Below are 20,836 nucleotides of genomic sequence, written 5' to 3'. Positions count from 1 at the left end.
CTGGCTCTTGCAAATCATTTTAACTCACTGTCTCATCATTCACCCCTTCCTGCTCTCTCACAGAACATTATAAAACTTTACTCAGCATCTGGGCTTTATTAAACTTTTCTTTTTTTTAAATCTCCACATATTCCCAAGTTATATCAAGGTTCTTATTTCTTCTCAAATACTAACTCTATTCAGTCTACCTATATTCTAGATTATTCCTCTGCCTCTTCAAAGTTTCCCATTTAACAAGAATGTTGCATTTTAGCACTCTCATCTTGCCACCACCTCCTGACCTTCAAACACCTCTGAACATAGTTTTTGAACAGAAGGACAAGAAAAGAAATACAAACTTCTTCTTCTACCTTGTACCTTCCAATTATGGAAGAATCTTTGCTTGAGCTTCTTCTATCCTTGAGAGTATTGGCATCACTTCTGGAATTGCTTAAAATTCACTCCTCCCCACAGAACGGCTTCTTTTCCCAGATTTGTGATTCTGCAGCTAAATCCCAAATCCAGTGTTTCCCTCCCTATGCACACCCTTGGTTTCATCCAATTGCAAAGCTTTAATGATGAACTCTAAGCTCAGGATACTAAAATCTACTTTGCAGACCTACATCTTTCCCTGAAGCTAGAATTCCTCACATCCAGCTGTTGACACACATCCCTTCAAGGATACATCTCAAGCATATTTGAAATGAAGCACATTATCCATAACAAAATGCACTTGCCAACTTAATCATTTTTATCAGTGGCAACTAAAAACTGTGATATACTATCTGTATCCTTCTGTGTTTGTCATACTTCCCCTATCCTGCATACCACTGTCATATTAGTACTTCATACAGCTTATGAACCTATAATAGCTCCCATTACCATCTGCATTATGTGTGATCTCTTTTATCTAGCTTTTCAAGTTCTTATATTAATTAGTGTTTACTGATCTACCCGACTGAATTTCTAATCTGAAACTCACCAGTTTACTTACAGACCCACATCTTCTTGCCTCACTAACTCTCTATATATAATATCTGCCACCACCCTTTTTAAAAGTCCACAACTTATACCTACTTCAAGACTTATCCGCTTTATAAAAAGCTCCACTGATTCATTCTAAAAATGTAAAGTAAACCAATGTCAATTTTCTATTTTTGATACTGTACTACAGTTCTATAAAATGTCACTATTAAGGAAAGCTGAATGAAGGGAACATGGAATTCTAGGCAGTATTTCTACATCTTCCTATGAGTCCACTATTCAAAATATTATAGGTATTTTATATTATTTCGAAGTAAGAAGTTTAAAAAATATGTAGTGGACATCAACTATATAAGTATAAATGTGCCAGGCATAAGTGGGGTGCTGAGGTCACAAAGAAGAATAACATACTGAGTCTTCCGTGCATGTTTCCCTCCTATCGGGGAGTGTTATGGACTGAACTGTGACCTCCCCAGAATTCACAGATTGAAGCACTAACCCCCCATATGGCTGTATTTGAAGATTGGGCCTTTAAAGAAGTAATTAAAGTTGAATGAGGTCATAAGGGTGGGGCCCTTATCCAAAAGGACTGGTTTGCTTACAAGAGGAGCAAGAGGCACCAAGAATGTACACATACAGAGAAAAAGGCCATGTGAGGACACAGATAAAAGGTGGCCATCTACAAGCCAAAGAGGAAGAAGTCAGGAGAAACCAAACCTGCCAGCACCTTGATCTTGGACTTGCAATCTCCAGAACTATGAGAAAATACATTTCTGTTGTTGAGGCCACCCAGCCCATGGTGTTTTGTTATGGCGGCCTCAACAAACTAATACAGGAGTGAGGGATGAAGTAAAAATATTAAACCATGGTACCATATGATAAGCACTATAGTAGCCATATGCCCAGAGACCAAGGAGCATAGAAAACAGAAGTGCCAGGAAGACTAGGGAATGCTTCGTAGAACATCATTTCAGCTGGGTCTTCAGAAGTTAGTGGTAATTTTACCACCATCCAAAGACAGACTCTCTAAGCCAAGAAAAACTACAAGCCTGCAAAGCATAGTGTATTTGATGCAGTATCAGTAAAGGATTTTGAGGATAAAAGTGCAGGAGATAACAGCTAGGAGGATAATGTTGGTCTATTTCATAAAGAATGCTGTATTTTAGGCTTATGACTTTTGACTTAATGTGGTAGGTAAAAGAGTGCTGTAGAATATTTTCAAGGAGGTAGGTAACATACCCAGATCCCTATTTTTGCAAAGAAACTCATATTCACGGAAAACTATAAATTCATTAGAGATGCACACAGATTTAGCTACAAAAATACTTACATATAATTATTTATCATCCTAAAATCAAAAATTATATATTTGACAAAAGGGAACTGATTAATTATGTAGGTATTAAAATAATATATTGTATTTAATAGTGCAATAATGATATAATGAAAGTTTTTAGAGTAGGTTATAAAGCAATAGGTGTAGTATGACCCAATTTTATAAAAAAAATACATATATCCAAAGAAAAAAGATTGGAAGGATATGTATACACAGACACACACATAGAATACATCTATGTATATACACATACATAAATTTATATATAGCAGAGTTTATATCTATTTCAGGGTGGTTGGATTATTAGTGATTTTTAATCTTCTTATCTCCTAAATTTCTATAAAACATGTTTTATCTGTGTATTAAAGATATGAGTTACTTTTAACAATTTTATTACAATATAATTCACATATATAATTCACATTTTTAAAATATATATTCAGCGGTTTTTAGAACATCCACAGAGCCATGCAGCCATCACTACAACCTAATTTTAGAATATTTTTCTCACTCCAAAGGAAATCCCGTACCTTTTAGTTATCACTATCCATTTCTCCACCCCTACCTCACCCACAGCCCTAGGCAACCACTAGTATGCTTTCTGCCTCTATGAATTTACCAGTTTTGGACATTTTATATGATTGGAATCATATAGTATATAATATGCAGTCTTTTGAACTGGGTTTCTTTCACTTAGCATAATGTTTTCAAGGTTCATTCATGTTGTAGTTCTTTATATTGCTGAAGAATATTCCACTATATGGATATGCCATATTTTTTTCCTATTTATCAACTGATAAATATTTGGATTGCTTCCATTTTGGGGCTATCATGCTGCTATGAATACTCACAAGATGTTTGCTTTTTATGGTAGTACTAAAAAGAATGAAGGAATGTTAGTACAAGAAGACTACTGGTAGGTCATTTAAAGATCCTAAATAGGACACAGGGACATTAAGTAAGGTAATAGCAGTGTGGACAGTAAAAGGAGATATATTTAGGACGTGCCACCATCACATTTTGGTGACTGACTGAACATGGGCAGTAAAGGCAACAGAGTCAAAGCTGTTTTGAGGCCCCTGGCCTAGACATTGAGTAACATCATCTACTGAGATGAGACATGCAGAAGGAGGGGAGTTCAAGTGAGTTCAGCCATGTGCAGGTGGAGAGGCCTGTGGGGTATTGATGGAGACAATGTGAATCCTGGAAGAGAGGCCAGACAGAAAGGTCCAAATGTAGAAATCATAGAATCCAAGGAGTAGTTGGATAAGACTGTCCAGGAGAGCATGAAGACAGAACACCAATAGTCAAGAGCCAGAAAAAGCAACAGGAAGCCACAAAGCAGACTGGAAAATACAGGCCTTAAGGGGACAGGGACAGTTTCCAATAGTGAAAGAAAAGCCAAGGAACGAAAATGTTACGACGAAATGGTCTCAGTGTAAAAGGGTACAGAGTAGCCAAATGAGTTATAGGCAAAGTGTTCACCAGATTTAGCAACGATGAAGTCACTCATGAAAGAGTGAAAATACTACTCAGAGATCAAGAATAGGCATAATTTGGCTTACTTTCAGAGAGGAGTTGCAGGAAAGGAGATAGGATGGAGACAGAGTCCATGAACTAGCTGCATACATTTATATAAGGAGTGCTGGGACTTAGGTTCATTTCTCATACCAGAAATACAAATAACCCCATAAATACATGGTCATTGCCTTTGAACAACTTATTTCCTTTGGGGAATAAAAAAAACATTAATTTTCCCAATTTATGAAGTTAGTCCTTGTTTTTTCTTTACCACCATTTCTGATACAATTATCCGGTTGCTTTCTATCATGGTCCCTTCTTATGAGTTATATATATATTTTGTAGAAAAATGTATACAATATATGGAAAAGAAAGAGGAGAATGATACTTAGTACCTGTAACTCCACCACCCAAAGTAATTACTATTAATACATACCTTGGTTTATATGTTTCTGAACCACATTTTGAGAAGTATATAGCTGAAGCTCAATCTTTCATTTTCTGCCTTTGCTGACTTACTTAGAAACACCTATCCTGCCTGCATATCTAGGTATCTGCCTTTATTTCCTTCTGTGTTTTATGATTTCATTTTTTTACATTTAAACCTCTTAACTATCTGAAATGTATTGTAGCACATGGTATAGACTAAGCAATCTATTTTTTTTCTCCAAATGGTTAGCCAGTTCCCAGCACCATTTTTAAATTCATTTTGCCCTCTCTCCACCACTTTGAAATGCCATATTAGCACATGAGCTCTGAGTTCAGATTAGTACATTCTACATTCTTATATATTTAATTGGCAGATAGGGAGGTGAATTCTATTCCTTATAGAAGTTCTTTTTTTTTTTTTTTTAATTTTTTTTTTCAACGTTTATTTATTTTTGGGACAGAGAGAGACAGAGCATGAACGAGGGAGGGGCAGAGAGAGAGGGAGACACAGAATCGGAAACAGGCTCCAGGCTCTGAGCCGTCAGCCCAGAGCCTGAGGCGGGGCTCGAACTCCCGGACCGCGAGATCGTGACCTGGCTGAAGTCGGACGCTTAACCGACTGCGCCACCCAGGCGCCCCTATAGAAGTTCTAATGATCCCAAGTAGTCACAGAAAAGCAAAAGTATAACACAAAGATATTCACTCAAAAACTAAGAGACCACTTATAAAATTAGTCTCTCCTCAAATATCTTTCCACATTTAACACTAGATGAATCCCGCCTGCTATCACCTTTCACATGGGTTCATCTCTCACTAACTGTTGGAAATTATTGCAAAATCAGCATGAATAGGCTGCAGAGGGAAATTGTAACTCTCGCAAATGATGCAAGATTTAAAACAGCTAAAATGTAATTAGAGACACAAGGCAGTGACCAGTGAAAATCTGGCAATCATTCCAGTTAATCAAGAGAAGAAAATTGACCAGAAGATGACAAGATAGATGTTTCTGGAGAAAGTGATTTGCATATCAAGCAATTAAGAAAGACCCCTCCCCACCCCCCTATCCCCCCGGGAAATGGATGATGCTTTGGGATATTTTTTCCTAAAAAGGAAGCCTCTTTGGGGCTCCTGGGTGGCTCTGTCAGTTGGAGCATTCGACTCCTGATTTCAGCTCAGATCATGGTCTCATGGTTGTGAGATGGAGCCCCTCATCATGGAACCACGTAGTGGGTGTGGAGCCTGCTTAAGATTCTCCCTCTCCCTGTATGGAAACCAATTTGACAATAAATTTCAAAAAAAAAAAAAAAAGAAAAAGAAAATGGATATTTGAAAATAAAAAAAATAAAAAAAAAATAAAAAAGATTCTCTCTCTCCCTCTCCCTCTGCTGCTCACAAACAAACCCTCTTTGTAAAGGTGATTCTAAGGTCAAACGTGTCTACCAACATGCCACAAACAAGCAAAAAGAAAAACCCAACAAAATTCTTTCATTGCTGTTTTTAAGAATTAGCACATAATTGTAGGCATGAACATAAGTTTTGGCAAATACATGATAAAGACAAATGAAATACAAATACAAATAAACTTACTGTAAATTTTAATTTTACTTATTTTTCAATTAAACCTTGTTTATTGTCCCCAATAAAAAGAGTAAAATATTGGTTCCAGTTTCAGGTAGTCTTTTTCTGATACCAATTAGTCTCAAACCTTTCATACTTTAATCAATTTTGAATGTTCTATTTGGTGTATCAAGCTCTCATGTTATAACCGCAACACTGCCATTTACTGTTACTTTATAACAAATATTCAAAAAAGGCAAATTTTACACTCTTCTTTTTTAAAATTTCCTATCTGATCTCACATTTTTCTCTTCTAACTCTAGAATTCTGTCCTCACAAGTGCCTTTTAGATTTTACATCAGTATTCATAATTATTATTAATAGAAGCTCACATTTAGTGAGAATTTGCTGTGTCAGGCACTTACTAAGCATCTTTCAAGTACTGCCATATTTAATTTGGCTAAAAACTCCGGTAAAGTACCATTATTATTCCTATTTATAGTTAAAAAAATCAAGAAGCTAACAAGCTAAGAAACTTTTCCTGTATTATACAACTTAACTGATAAAGGGCCAAGCTAGCTCATGTACTCTTGAAGACAAAGTCCACTTCACAGTTGCACAGTTGACCCTTGATCGATGCAGGGGCTGGGAGGGTTGAACCCTGTGCAGCTGAAAATCCACATATAACTCTTGACTCCCCAAACACTTACTAACAGTCTATGGTTGACTGGAAGCCTTACCAAAAACATAAACAGCTGAATAGTACACATTTTGTATGCTGTATAGATTATACACTGTATTCTTATAATAAAGTGAGCTGGGGAAAAGAAAATGTTATTAAGAAAACCATAAGGAGGGGCGCCTGGATGGTGTAGTCCATTAAGTGTCCAACTCTTGATTTGGGGTCAGGTCATGATCTCACAGTTTTTGAGTTCAAGCCATGCATTGGGCTCTGTGCTGAGGGTACAGAGTCTGCTTGGGATTCTGTCTCCCTCTCTCTCTGCCCTTCCCCCGCCCACTATCTCTCTCAAAATAAATGAAAACAAGCCTTAAAAAAATCATAAGGAAGAGAAAATACATTACCAGCACTGTACTGTATATATATGTATATATATAAAATTCCATGTTAACATAGACCTATGCAGTTCAAACCTGTGTTGTTCAAGGGTCAACTGTATTCTACCATTTTGGAACTCACTCCTTTTAAAAAAAAAAAACAAAAAAATGAACAAATAGATTCAGAAGCCATTTAGTGACTTTTCCAGAAGCCTTTCCTATATTGAATTTGTCTAAATTTCTTAAATGAAAAACTTCAAACTTATAAAAGTTCAAATAAAGTGTAAAACCAACAGCTAAATCACACTGACAATATGAAAGTAAACACCAAATGTCTTACCAAGCATTAAAGTGAGACCTCAGAAAGTTAACTTAAAATACTACTGAAATGGGTCATTTGGAAAAAGCCTTGAAATAACATCAAACCCTTAAGGCAAAAAGGTCATTAACTCAAATTTAAAATACTAAAAAGTGGGAGTTTTAAATATATTTCCCCAAAGGACAGAATAGATACCTTATTCAAATTTTTATTCTCCGTTTTCTTCTACCCACTTAACAGAGTAAAGACGTACAAGAGACCAATTTTGTGGTGGTCCATACCACATTTCAAAGTATGTTTTCTGACCCATACCTGAGAAAAGGCTCACCTTATTTATAAAACTGTTTTCTCCCCCTACCCCAAATCAGCTTCCTTGAGGTCCAGGAATCCGAAAGTGCCAAACCAAATACAGCTGAAGCTATGGCCCATTGCAATGTCTGACTCATTTGATCACGTTAAGAGAATATTCCCCTGAGGCACTTGACCAGGCTGGATGGCCCTTAAGCCTTTTTTCTTGCCCAGCTTACTCTACCTGCCCTGCTGTGGGGCCCACACCATTTGCTCTCCAAGCTTCCAGCTGATGGGTCATCATTCCATTTCTTGGGGGGCAAAGCATCACCTAGACACATGAAGGTTAAAAACCCATACAGAAATGATACAAAGCTCCAGCGTTCATGAGGTTAAAATGATTTGCCTGCAAATGCCATAAGTTAGGCCCACCCACATGTGCATTAAGTTCTGCATAAATGTGCTTAAGGGAGTCAAGTCTTAGCTATAATTAGAGCCCCTGAAATGTCAAACTAGACAGTGAGGTCATAAAAGGAAGCCTCTGGCAATCTAAGGCAAATCTCTCAGCTTCAAGCACCTGCAGGGACAAGCAGATAACAAACAAGTATAAGAAGCCAGCTAGGCCACTTACAGGCATTCACATTCAGATTTTTTAAAAACACTGCCCTGGTCCTCTGTGACTCTTTCTCTAAGGGGATGCACACAACTGAGATTAGAAAGAAGACATTTAATGGAAGTGCAATATTCCCCATCAGAAAAAAATGTGAATACCAGAGCTATAGGCAGGAGGCATGGAAGTTTGATGGTTCTACAATAAAAATTTTAAAAATAATAATAATTTTTAAAAAATCATTTACCCAGAAAGGGATAGGCTAAATCTTGATGGAGAATCTGAAGGTTGATAAAGGCAAACAGAACAAATGTGAGGCAAAAAGCCCACAAGGTAATTCCCAGTGGGAAAGATTTTCAAACTTTGGATGCCAGGGAGGATGTTGTCATCATGGCCTTTACTGGAGCAAAGAAAGGGCACATCCAAGGTGCCGGGCTCATAAAGTCATGAGGCTAGAAAAGACCAAGGGTTTTTTATTCTGAGATGTTTATCCATCTGCAATTTAATAAGGAACATGGTAAAATTACACACACTCCTGCCTTTTAACACCAACCACTAAGTCGCTTCATCTTCCTAGGCCTCGGTTACCTCAGCTGTTAAGTGAGGGAGGTGAACCAGATGATTTCTGAGTTCCTGCCCAGCTTTTAGTATATGTGCTGCCGAAGCGAGCACTCCTGCCCAGCTTTTAAAAAAAAGATCAGGTCTATGAAAAATGGTCGCGCGCTTGTGTGTTCAGAAACTCATTCCTTTCTAATATGCCACTTACCATCGTGTATTCTGAAACCAATTATTATTAACTAAACTAACACTGTAAATTGCATAATTACTGGCTTGAAGCAGAAAATAACACAGTATTTCTTATTATCTCTGTGATAATGGTATCATATCACCTATGGAGATGATAAAAATAAACCACAAGCGAAGACAAATCTTTAACATGTTCTTCACAGCAAAATAGTGTGAAACTATTTCTGCCCTCTTCCCCCCCACCCCCAACAGTGCTGGACTAATTTAAGTGAAAAGAAGGGCAGATCAAGAACAGCTTACACAGGAGAAAGCTTGGGCTAGAAATGTATTTGTACCATTATGGTCTGTGTAGTCTAGAGGGAAGCACAGTAGGCTAGATTAGATTCTAGACTTAATCCTTCTGGTCACCATGTAACTCTGATCAGATATTTAGCTTTTCCTAACTTCATTTTCTGTTTATAAAAAGCAATAATCCTACATGTTTTTTCCACCTGAGAAATGTGCTAAGGACAGAAAGAAGTGTGTGAAAAATTTGAGTTCTAGGGAGGAAAGGTATTATAGGTAATAATGGAGCATGTTAATAACAAAGAACACTGATTTAACAATTTTTCAAAACTCACTACCATGACTGGATCAAAGCCAGTGGGGATAGAGAGTCACTCAACCAGAGTAAAAAACTGGGTCATGGGTAAGCAGAAGCAATGAAGACAATGACAGTACAGCACAGCAGAAAGCCAAACCCTCCCCAGTGGACTGAACTTGGCTAGACTAGGCATGAGAGGCATAGACCTGGCTTACAGGAGCCTGCTTTGTGAACAAATACATTCTCCATCTTCCTGCGTTTCTTCATTTCTCCCTCCCTCCCTTCTCCTCTTCCTTTCCTCTGCCCCTTCCCTCACACATTCAAAAGTTTTGCATCAAGGGCTTATATGGACACAGCTCTCAAGCTGTTTCTACACCTAGTTATTTAAACAAATGACTAAAGTTCCATAATCAACAAATGTGACTAAGGGAGCATGTGTTCTCTCCAGGCGTGCAGGTCTTTGCTAACAGCATTGTCACTGGCATCCTAATGGCTGTTTCTAAAGAGGCTCAGACAGGGAGACAGGAAGGTGGGGAACAGAAGGCAGGGCTGCTGAGGCTTCTATAGATGTGCCAGCCAATCGGGGGCTGATCCCATCTCTTTCTTCAGTTTTCTCTTTCACATATTTGTCCCTCTCCCTCAAGCCTCCTTTGTTTTTCCAATCAGCAAGGAAGGAGAGAAACCCATGTACTGAGTGCTGATCATAGTAAATGTTTTTCATTTACTATCTCATTAAACCTAAATATTTATTTCTAATGAAAATAAATCTGTAATAGTGGACAGAAGATAGATGAGTAGAGGCCAAAGGACTAGTTAGGATGATGTTAACAAGGGCAAGATGGAGAGGGCGTAGATTAAGATAAACTGTATTAGAACTGTTTCTAGGTGGAAAGACATTTCTATTCTGAAATGTCATATTAAAAATATTCTTTTGGAATAAAAGTTAGGTTCTGTCCATGCGTAAGTAAGGTAAAAAATATTTCAAATCAGGGGCATCTGGGTGGCTCATCGGTTAAGCATCTGACTTTGGCTCAGGTCATGATCTCATGGTTGGTGGGTTTGAGCCCTGCGTGGGGCTCTGTGCTGACAGCTCAGAGCCTGGAGCCTGCTTTAGATTCTGTGTCTCCCTCTCTCTCTGCCTCTCCCCTGCTCATGCTCTGTCTGTCTCTCTCTCAAAAATAAAATAAACATTAAAAATTTTTTCAAATATTTCAAATCATAGAATATAGAAACCCATGACCCCAAATGAGCTATTTTCCCACCCCCAAATTTACAGGCTGAATTACACATATATCACAATGGTAATAATTAAGGGGCACCTGGCTGGCTCCATTGGAGCGTGCAATTCCTGATGTTCAGGTTGTGAGTTTGAGCCCCATGTTGGGTGTAGAAATTACTTAAATAAATAAAACTTAAAAAAACAGGTAATAATTAAATATTACAATGGTAATAATTATAGCTTTATTTTTTGAGCGTGTCTCTATTCCAGGCATCGTGCTAGGCACTTGACAAACATCTAAGGCCCCAGTGACAAGGGAGGTATTATTACACCCCTTTCACAAGGAAGAAACTAAGACTCTGGAAAGTTAACTAACATATCCAGGGTCATATAAGTAGTAAGGGATAAAGGCAGGACCCAAACACTGGTCTGTCTGCCTCCAGAGTCTGTGCTTATTAGATTATGCTATGCTGTCTCTATGTTTATCTTTTTAGGTTTTCGTTTGCGTTCCTTTTTACTTCTAGGAATGCTGCTTGAGGGAAAAAGGAAGCAAGAGGAAGGGCATCAGCATGGGGGTGGGAAGGAGCACATAATACTTGAAAGAAGGAAGAAGAGAAAACCACACCACTTCTCTCTGATACTAGGGCGCTTGCTTTAGAAGGAAATAGATAGTACAGCTACTGCATTTAATTCATTTATACACTTGAAGTCCTTTGTTGTTGCCATAAAGACAGACACCATGAGGGAAGCAGTACGTGGGAGCTGCTGCCTATGAGGGACACAAGTACACCACCATTGATTGCTTGGCCCCTCTGACCATGGGAAGAGCTGACCTGGATGACCACGGCCATCACTTTGCTCCTGGTAGGGCAAGCTGTGTCTCTCTCTACCTTGACTTATAGGTGCCATGACTCTGGAGCTTGTTCACATCTCCTGATCCCAGTCTTTTTCTTTGTCTCTTCCCCTTTATTCTGATGACCACAATCCAAGCAAACACCAGAAGGGATAGGACTCATCTGGATTACATTAAGTGCTTGTATTATGCTATTTACATTTATGAAATATGGTATCGCGAGACCACATTTAGTAAAACTTCTCCTTAAAAATAGTTTTATTCGCTAATCCACTTTTTATTGGTTAGAAGCAAAACAAAATGGCTCATATATTTAAAAACAGAGGGAAGAAAAAAGACATACCATTCTAGAAATGTCTAGCAAGCAAATACCCCAGGAATATTTATCCAAGTGGTTACCCTGGGATATCAGAGGGGAAATGTGAAAGCAATTTTCTTGGCTATCATCACTTTAATATGAAATGTAAACCCCAAATACAACCTCAGGCGCATTCCTTTAATTTGAGTAAAGTAGTTGTGTTTAAGGAGCATGGATGAAGCTCTTACCTGGCATGACCATGGTCTGTGGGGCTGCCGCATCCGTACTTAAGCAGAGCCGTCCACCTTTGGCTAATCTATCACAGAGCAAGGTGATATGTTTCTTTAGTCGGCTTGTGTCTTTGGGTATGTTCAGCTGGCTGCTGAGGTTCAAAGCCTGCTCCTTTGAACTCTTTGAGAGGCAAGTCTTCAAGAGGTGGGAAATGGCAGCATCCACTGTTTCTTCCCAGCCCTAGATACAAGAGCCAATTTTGAATTTAGGCAAAGATGACAAATGAGCAAAGTAGGCACTTACTGTTCATCAAGTTAGAAGATTGAGTGTTTACGTCCACGTGTTAGGGACTTGTTGAGAGTCTGGTTTCTGGAATATTTCATACCAGTCTGGTTTTGAATTCTAGCTCTAACAGCTGTTTGATCAGGAGCAAGTTACTTAATTCCTCTTAGTCACATCCTTATCTACAAATGAGTATACTAATATTAGTCTGCAGCTCCAAAGGCTGGGGTGATTAAATGAGATGCTATATGAAAAGCATTTAGCCCTGTGCCAGACATAATAAATAACAATAATAATAATCCCAGGTATAGGTATGATTGATGACCTGGATCCTGAAGCTGCCAGGATTATAGTTCATTTTGCCTTATCTTTCTGCTGAAAGAGTACTGGCCAGGACAGGGAGGTCCTCTGAATATCTTGGGGGAAACTGGAATGTAGAGAAAATCCTGGCGTCTCTCACAGCTATTGGTCCCACAGCCTTGGGGTTGTAGGCAGAAACCAGAAGAGTTTATTTCAAGGGAGATTTTGTGAGACACAAGCCTATCTAGTCCCACTTCACTGCCCAGGTGACAGAAAGTGACAGAAAGTGAGAAAGTGGGACATTACACCACTTCTGCTGGGACCATATGGCTGTGCTACAATGAAAACCTCAAGAAGTGCAGTGACCCCTTAGCACCATGAAGGCTGTAATTCTAGGAATAACAATGTCGGGCAGGGACCTCTTCGTGATCATAGAGGGTATCAGCACTGGCGGAACTGGCATGAGGAGGAACCACCCGCAGGTGGGTTCAGATAACAACAGGGCAAGAAGCAGGAGGGGTCGGCTATAAGCTCCCATTGCACATCCCTGGGGGGTCCTAGAGACAGCCAGGTACAACTTTTATAGAGGTCTGTAGGTCCTAAACAGCACGAGTGGGAATATGAAAGCACGAGTGAAATCTGGGTATTATTGCCACTGTGACTCCATTTATACCCAGAGGTTGGCAAAACCTAGAGCTCCACAGGCCTGACAATCAAAATGAAAATACAGAGGAAGACATTGAGTGAATTTATTCACACAGAATGCTACAGAATATTCCAAGCCCCTTATATAAGAGGTGAGAAACCTGAGACTCAGAAAGAAAACTCCCCCCCACCTCCTTCCACCCTCCTCGCCCTCCCCACTTCCCTCCCCATGCCCCACCCAGCCACAGAGATCTACTATTTGCATTGCTTCATCCTCAACCTTATTGGCTAGAGCTGTCTTTCAAATACGCAAATTGCATTAGGTTATTCCTTACCCTCTGCTGTGGTGGCTGGCTGTGTATTTGGTTTCCCCACCAGAGTGCCTGGCATTCTCCATACCCCTAGCACTATGTTTAATAAACAGAGGGTGATCAAGAAATAAAGGGGTGCCTGGGTGGCTCAGTCGGTTAAGCAGCTGACTTCGGCTCAGGTCATGATCTCGTGGTCAGTGAGTTCAAGCCCTCCGTCGGGCTCTGTGCTGACAGCTCAGAGCCTGGAGCCTGTTTCAGATTCTGTGTCTCCCTCTCTCTGACCCTCCCCCATTCATGCTCTGTCTCTCTGTGTCTCAAAAATAAATAAACGTTAAAAAAAAAAAAAGAAATATGTTAGCTAGACAGAGAGAGACATGGTAAGATAGAGAACTAGGATATTAGAGCTGGGAGGACTTTGGAGATCTTTAGTCCAGTCTTGTGGGATTTTCCTAGGACCCCATATACAATAGCAACCATCTGTCTAGGCATGGTTGTCTTCACACAGTCCAAAATTACAACTTTTGGAGGCAGTTCACTACTTCCAGGGACATGTGTAACCAGCAGAAAGCTATTCTTATACCGAGCCAAAATCTGCCCCATTGGCCCTTAGTCTACCCTCCAGAGCCATGCACAATAAATCTAACCTCTCTTCTACATGACAGCCCTCTATATCTGTGAAGACAGCAGTTCTGTACCCTCGCCTCCAGAATAAACAGCCTCAGTTCCTCCAGCTCTTCCTAATATAAACATGGTTTCAAGTTTTCTCTCCATCCTGACCACTTGTCTTTGAATGAGCTCAAATTTTAAACACTTAAAAAATTTATACAGCTAACTAGAGAACCCTAAACTGACCCCAAGACACCAGGCTAAGGATGGGAGTACAGGTTAGGAAATAGCCACCCTTCCCATTTACAGGCAATTCTCCCTGCCAGCCTGGCCTCTGGTTGTCTCTGCTCTCTTGGCAACTGTATCAACTCCTGATTCACAATCAGTGACCAGAAAACTAAACTCTAGACCTTTTTCATACTTGCCACACATCTTCCTTCTAGGCTTGTGCAGTTGGTTCTTTAGACCTAATGGCAGACTCTATACATGTCCACTGAAGAACTCCCCACTAATTGCCGAAATCAAGGTATTTTACTTTACTGACTCATTATAGACACTGCTAGGCAAATTAAGATACAAATTAATTACTTTACACTCATCTTGAATATCCTTTCAAGAGATGTCAAAAACTGTAAAAACAGCTTCCTACTCCAAACCACTAAATAATGAACCAGTAGTTACCACAAAGGCATCTCTATACAACTACCAAAATCTAGACAAATATCTAAAATGGAATTTGTATTTCAATGATAATGGGAAAAGGTGAATTAAGACAAAATAGTAAACCAGATGTCATGTGAGAGGACATATTTTCAAGTTCTTTCAGAGCCATTGACAAAGACCTCTGGAGTATAAGAAGGAAAGATCTTTTGCATATAATTTGGCATTTGTGTGCTCTGTGGTCATTTCAGCACTGAAACAGTTCCTACAATTTTATAGACTATTTGTTTAAGCAAACTACTATTTTCATACGTAACTTACAGTAGCATATTAGATCATTTAAGTAGATATGGCATTTAGTTAACATGGAGGTACTACGAATTTTCTTTCTTACTGCCAACTTGCAGATCAAGTCAAAAACCATGTCATGTTTAGGTATTTGGCATGGCTATTTCTTTAATATAATGAGGCACGATGCCAATACTTTTTAGAAGGATTTCTACTAAAATATAAGATTATTATTTGGAAGGACTATATTGCTACATAAACTCAAATATGATAATAAAAGGAAAGTTTATGACACAAATGAAGAGCCTTTGAAATGAGTTTTATTAAATACAGTGATAAATCAAACATGTAGCATACTTACCTCAGGAAATGTGAACCAGAACTATGTGGAAATGCATAATCTTCCAGTGTGAGAAGTACCTTAAAGGTAAGCTATTTTAACCATATTTTTGGTGTTTGAATCCACCACTTTTATTTATAGCTCTTAAATTGACAAGTCTAATATTCAGTCTTAATGCCTAAACACACACACACACACACACACACACACACACACACACACACACACAGACACCATGCACATACCTACTCTTTATCCTTTACAGTTGAGTATCAATTGTACTAATATTTTCCCTCTTCTAACTGTGAGAGTGAAAGAAAATCCTAACTTCGGGAAAATTGTGCTAAAAATTATCTAGAAGGGGAGAAACTGCTAAGCATGTGCTCTTTAGTAAGAACTGATTTGATTTTACTTCTCAAATCCCATGTGTGGTTTTTAGAAAACAATAGCAGGTGGGAAGTTAAACTAATTAATTAACGTGTGAATAAATAATGTGTCAATAAATAAATTTAAACGCACATGTTACTCTGTTTTATCTTCTTTATAATCCATGTCGGTATTAGAAATTAATTTATTTACCAGGTTTTTGGTGCTTACTTTATCTAGTCTAATATTGATAATTTGGATTGTCCTTTGTTCCCAAGGACTAGGCTCAACCCCATGTGGTAACTTCATTTTTGTCTTAGCCCTTTCTACCTGAGCCCCTACATTGGGAGCCTGCTTACAAAGTTACTCCTTTATGGACCGGGCTGCCTTACCCCTGCCAAATGCCCTCCACGGAACTGGACCCAACAGGTGTGGCCCTGCTGTCTGACTTCTCTAATGCCAAGTTGTCTGCTGCACACATCCGCCAACATGGTTTCCCAGTGCTCAGTTTTCATGTTTCACCTGCCTGGGTTGAGGCTGCTATACCCCATGCTGGTTCCAGATGCCTCTCTGTACCAGATGATGCCTCATTTCTATGAGTCAGCTTTATAAATTCAAGGCCTTGGCTTCTCTTCTCTGTTCCTCCTCCTGACTGAAGACAGTCAACTGAGCTACACTTTTTGCTATCCAGAGAGCAGGCAGCCACTGCTGAATTTCCAACTTCTGCTCTAACTGCTCTGCTAGTCTGCCCTGGTCACTGTGCCTAAACACCAGCACAAGCAAGCGGTTTATGAGAAATAGTGAGAAGCAGAAAGTTTGACCACATTTGTAAAGTTAATTTCCTAGGGTATCAACCAAAGTAACCAAAGAAAAAATTAAACCAGAAGAGTATTCTCCTACCACCTGTGTATTAAAACAATTGGGTTGAAGACAGCTGCCTCTAGGTTTCTAGGTTCCAACTTCACCTCCTTCACCTCAACTTCCCCTTCTCTGTAAGACCTTAGGTTAATCACTTAATCTCTGTGGGCTACATCTGACATCACCATAAAACAGGAATAACACTATTTGCCATCCCAATCTTATGTGAATGGTAAGGCACTCTGAAATCGTAAGTGGAAGATACTATGAAAAAAGTATGCATATTCAATCCTACTTTTAAAAAATCAGAAAATACAAACACACCACTGAAGTCCAATATTCAAAGTAACATCTTTAAACTTTTATTCAAATTACAAACTTCTGCAAATGTATGTTTATAATAGAAGCACTACCACATCCTTAACTATAGTAGTATAGGGGGAAATACCACAAAACCCCATCACCAAATGTGCACACAGTCAGTTCTAAGGGAGAGAGGAAATATAAAAAAAAAAAAGGAGATCTGTCTAAAGGAGCAAATGGAGATTATGCAGCTATAGCCCAGATTTCAGCTGAGGAGAGAAAACTCTCAGAAATAGCTTGTCTTACATTATACATTTGAAGGTAAGATAACCTTTACATCATACTCATTTATCTGAAAAAGAGAACTATATCAAAGAGAAGTAAATTTCCTCTTGAAAAGATGTAAAGGGTGCACAAGGAAAAGTCTTTGGTATTTATGATTGCTCTATGGAGCCTTATGGTCATTATTACTTTGTGCTATATCGTAGAGTTTCATACTTAGCCAAGATACCCTAAAGATAATCACAGGAAGGGTCATTGCAAATTGAGGTACAAACAAAATTTAGTGCTATACTTGTAAATTATACATTCTGGAAGATGAGAGAATTTTTCAGGATTTATCTGGGTTCAGTTTATTTCCAAAGAATAGATTATATTCAGTGAATCTTTCTCTCATGCAGAGGGCTCAAAATGTTGAGCTGTTTACCCTGAAAAGTAAAACAGCTCTTTGAAACTAAAACACAATAAAATAAAAGGGGATTAAGAGCACACTTATTGTGATGAGCATTGAGCAATGTCTAGAATTGCTGAATCACACTATATTGTATGCCTGAAACTAATGTAACACTGAATGTTAACTATACTGGAATTTTTAAAAACAGGGAAAAATGACCAAATAATGAACACAAACTTTCAAGAATTAAAAAAAAAAAAAAAGACACCAAGCTATATGGCCTCTATGGCATCTTAATAAGTTTCACATTATTATATTCAACAGTTTTTGTAAAATAAAGCTTTGCAAAAAATCAGCTTTAAATTTTCAACCCATCACCAATAAAATGAAACATTCCCCAATATCATTCTTTTAAAATTTTAATCTGAAGTGATTTATTGGACATTTGGAGTTCTCTACTTCCTTGACATGATTCAAAAGCTGTAAAAGTCTAATTCACATTTCAAACAAAAGTAAAACAGGGTACTGGGCTTATCACCACTGCTTTGTGAAAAATGAAGCACACTGCTTCCTAATGGATTACAATCTAAAAATTCTTTGATGAACAGAAGACAAGTAACCTTCATAGAGTTTAAGCTGCAATACAAGCAGAAAGCACAAGACTGCTTCAAACCAAGGAACTCTGATTGTTTGTTTAAGCTTATGTTTTGCATTTGATTGGTATTCCCATTCTGACTCCAATGCTATATATGGTAGATTACATGAATTACCATAAAACTTGATCCCAGATAGACAATGTTCAGTTTTAAAACAAAACAAAACAAAACATCAGTGATGTCGCAAGTAGCCAAACACCTTCACTAAGCACTAATGTTTGCTTCAGGAAAAGCTCCTGATCAACAAGCACTATTCAGAAGGAATTTACAAAACAAAACAAAACACAAACATTAAGACTGGAAAATCAAATAGATTGATAATGAAGATTCCAGAAGAAAGTTGCTCTGGAAATGGTAGATTAGATCATTTTGACCAATTATCCTACTGAAAATAACTAGAAACAAATACATAAAAATCATGTTTTTTAAGGCACAGAAAAGCTTACAAATTAGTGATAGGAGACACTGGAGGCCCAAGAAGGTAAGTCCTGACTGTGAGGCTGCTTTTCCCACTGAAGTCATTAGCCTAGCATGCATCACGGATCCTTCACTTATACCACCTCTCACTAATGACTTATGCTTGCTTAAACTTTCCATTTAAGAGGCAGCATGGATCATGAAAAATGCATTGGATTAGAAGTCAGAAGACCTAAGCTGAATTGTGACACCTTTCCTTACAAGCTGTTTGTTTCTGGGAAAATTATTTTAGTTCTCTAGGTTTTGGTTTCCTTATCAGTTAAAACCCAGAAGATGGTTTTTCCTTGGCAGATGCTCATAGATTTCAGACATATTTGGCAATTGTATGTACTTAATTCCATACTATCATTCTTACTTGTAAGAGTTCTCTCTAAAAGGTACCTAATCTGGGCTGGTTCCTGCAAATAGCCCCAGAAATAGTAGCAACAAGAGCAACAATAGTAAAAATTTCTTATGTGCTAGAAAATGTGCTGAAAATTTTACAAATATATTTTGGTTAATTCTTACTATCATCCCATGAAGGCAGGCATTACAACTTCCAGCTAATGGTCTAGATATGAGGTATTTCACTGCATGACACAGTTATTAAAAGGAAGAGTTGTGACAGAATCCAGGACTGCAGGGCTCTAACCCCCTGCCTTTTATCCCCCGCTTTTATCTGCCTTTTATGCTCTGGATTTTGAAGAAGACAGAACAGAGCTTTATATGGTTCCATGTCAAAAATGAGAGACTTGTGGGGCACCTGGGTGGCTCAGTTGGTTAAGTGTCTGACTCTTGACTTTGGCTCAGGTCATGATCTCACAGTTCATGAGTTCCAGCCCTGTGTCCGGCTCTCCATCCCAAGATGGAACCTGCTTGGGATTCTCTCTCTCCCTCTCTCTGCCCCTCCCCTGTTCTTAATCTCTCTCTTTCTCTCTCTCAAAATAAATTAATAAACATTAAAAAAAATGAGAGCCTTCTAAAGGGTGGAGATGGGAGGGAGAAAGTAAAGAATGTTGGTTTCAGAGAATTAAATTTAACTTTTACCTAACATTACGTTGAAAACTCGTGTCTTGTATAATATCCAGTAAAAACACAAGTGGTATTTTCAGAGATCAGCCTGAGATCACATTGTAAACTACCATAATTGCTTAACTTAGTTAAGCAATTACTTAGATGGATTGGTATATACTTAGTTACTTAGATGGATTGGTATATACATTTGTGTATTTGTTTATTGTTCTTTTATAAATAAATGTTACTTTTATCCTAAAAAATAATAATAAAATTGAAAAATAAATCTTGATCACTTATGCTACAGAGCACTTCTTTCCTATTTCATTGTGTGTCTTTCAATCTATTATCATATCACCTTAGGCTCCTTTTACTAAACTGGGCTTTAGAAAATATCATATGAGTCTTCTCCCAGAAAATTTATGGTCACAACACATTCACAGAACCAAAATTTAAATCAGCTTCTGGATTCAAGTGAATGAATAATCTGCATATAATTAAATAAAATTTTGCTGAGTATGATCTATGCCAGTTTGGATGGGTCAAACTTATAGAAGAGCCCACCAAAGCTTTAGCACCTGCATAAACTACCGAAACTGACACGTAGGACTAGTCTTAGGACACCATGTCCCCTAAAAACATAACAATGGTCAGATTTGAATCTGATGACTCTGAATTATAGTCATTTCAGGGACTCACTATTAAGAATACCTGAAGCAGCCACCCCATTAAAGAATCATAAGACACGTGGGGTTATAGACTCCCTAAGTACCCATGTATCTGATGGAATCTGGGGAAAATTTAACAAAGCTAGGACAAGAGAAGAACATGTGAACAAAGGCATCAACTTCTCCCCTGATGATGCTGTGTTCTTAACAATATCAAAGAACAAAGAACAAGGAATGACCAAACTCAGGAGAAAATGTCCAACAATACATGAAACCACTGATTAAAGTGTGAGAAGTACAGGATCCTTTTCTTTGTTTTTGTCTCCTCCATTTAATTAGTTTGGATTTTTCAAAACCACCCAGTAGCTTCACTATTTTAAGTTGTGACTACCTACTTCTT

At 38.3% G+C, this 20,836-nt stretch overlaps 1 protein-coding gene across 1 annotated transcript in view; it reads right to left on the bottom strand.

Annotated features, from left to right (window-relative positions):
- Positions 1-20,836, bottom strand: part of BBS9 (Bardet-Biedl syndrome 9) — a 456,168-nt gene that overhangs the window by 53,264 nt on the left and 382,068 nt on the right. Inside the window, exon 21 of the mRNA XM_032592426.1 lies at positions 12,028-12,250. Coding sequence (XP_032448317.1) covers positions 12,028-12,250 — 223 coding nt within the window. The remainder of the gene's footprint in view (positions 1-12,027; positions 12,251-20,836) is intronic.

Source organism: Lynx canadensis, chromosome A2, assembly GCF_007474595.2.
Source record: "Lynx canadensis isolate LIC74 chromosome A2, mLynCan4.pri.v2, whole genome shotgun sequence".
NCBI lineage: Eukaryota > Metazoa > Chordata > Mammalia > Carnivora > Felidae > Lynx > Lynx canadensis.
The sequence above is the reverse complement of the archived record's forward strand: the minus strand, read 5'-3'. Positions and strand labels throughout refer to the sequence as shown.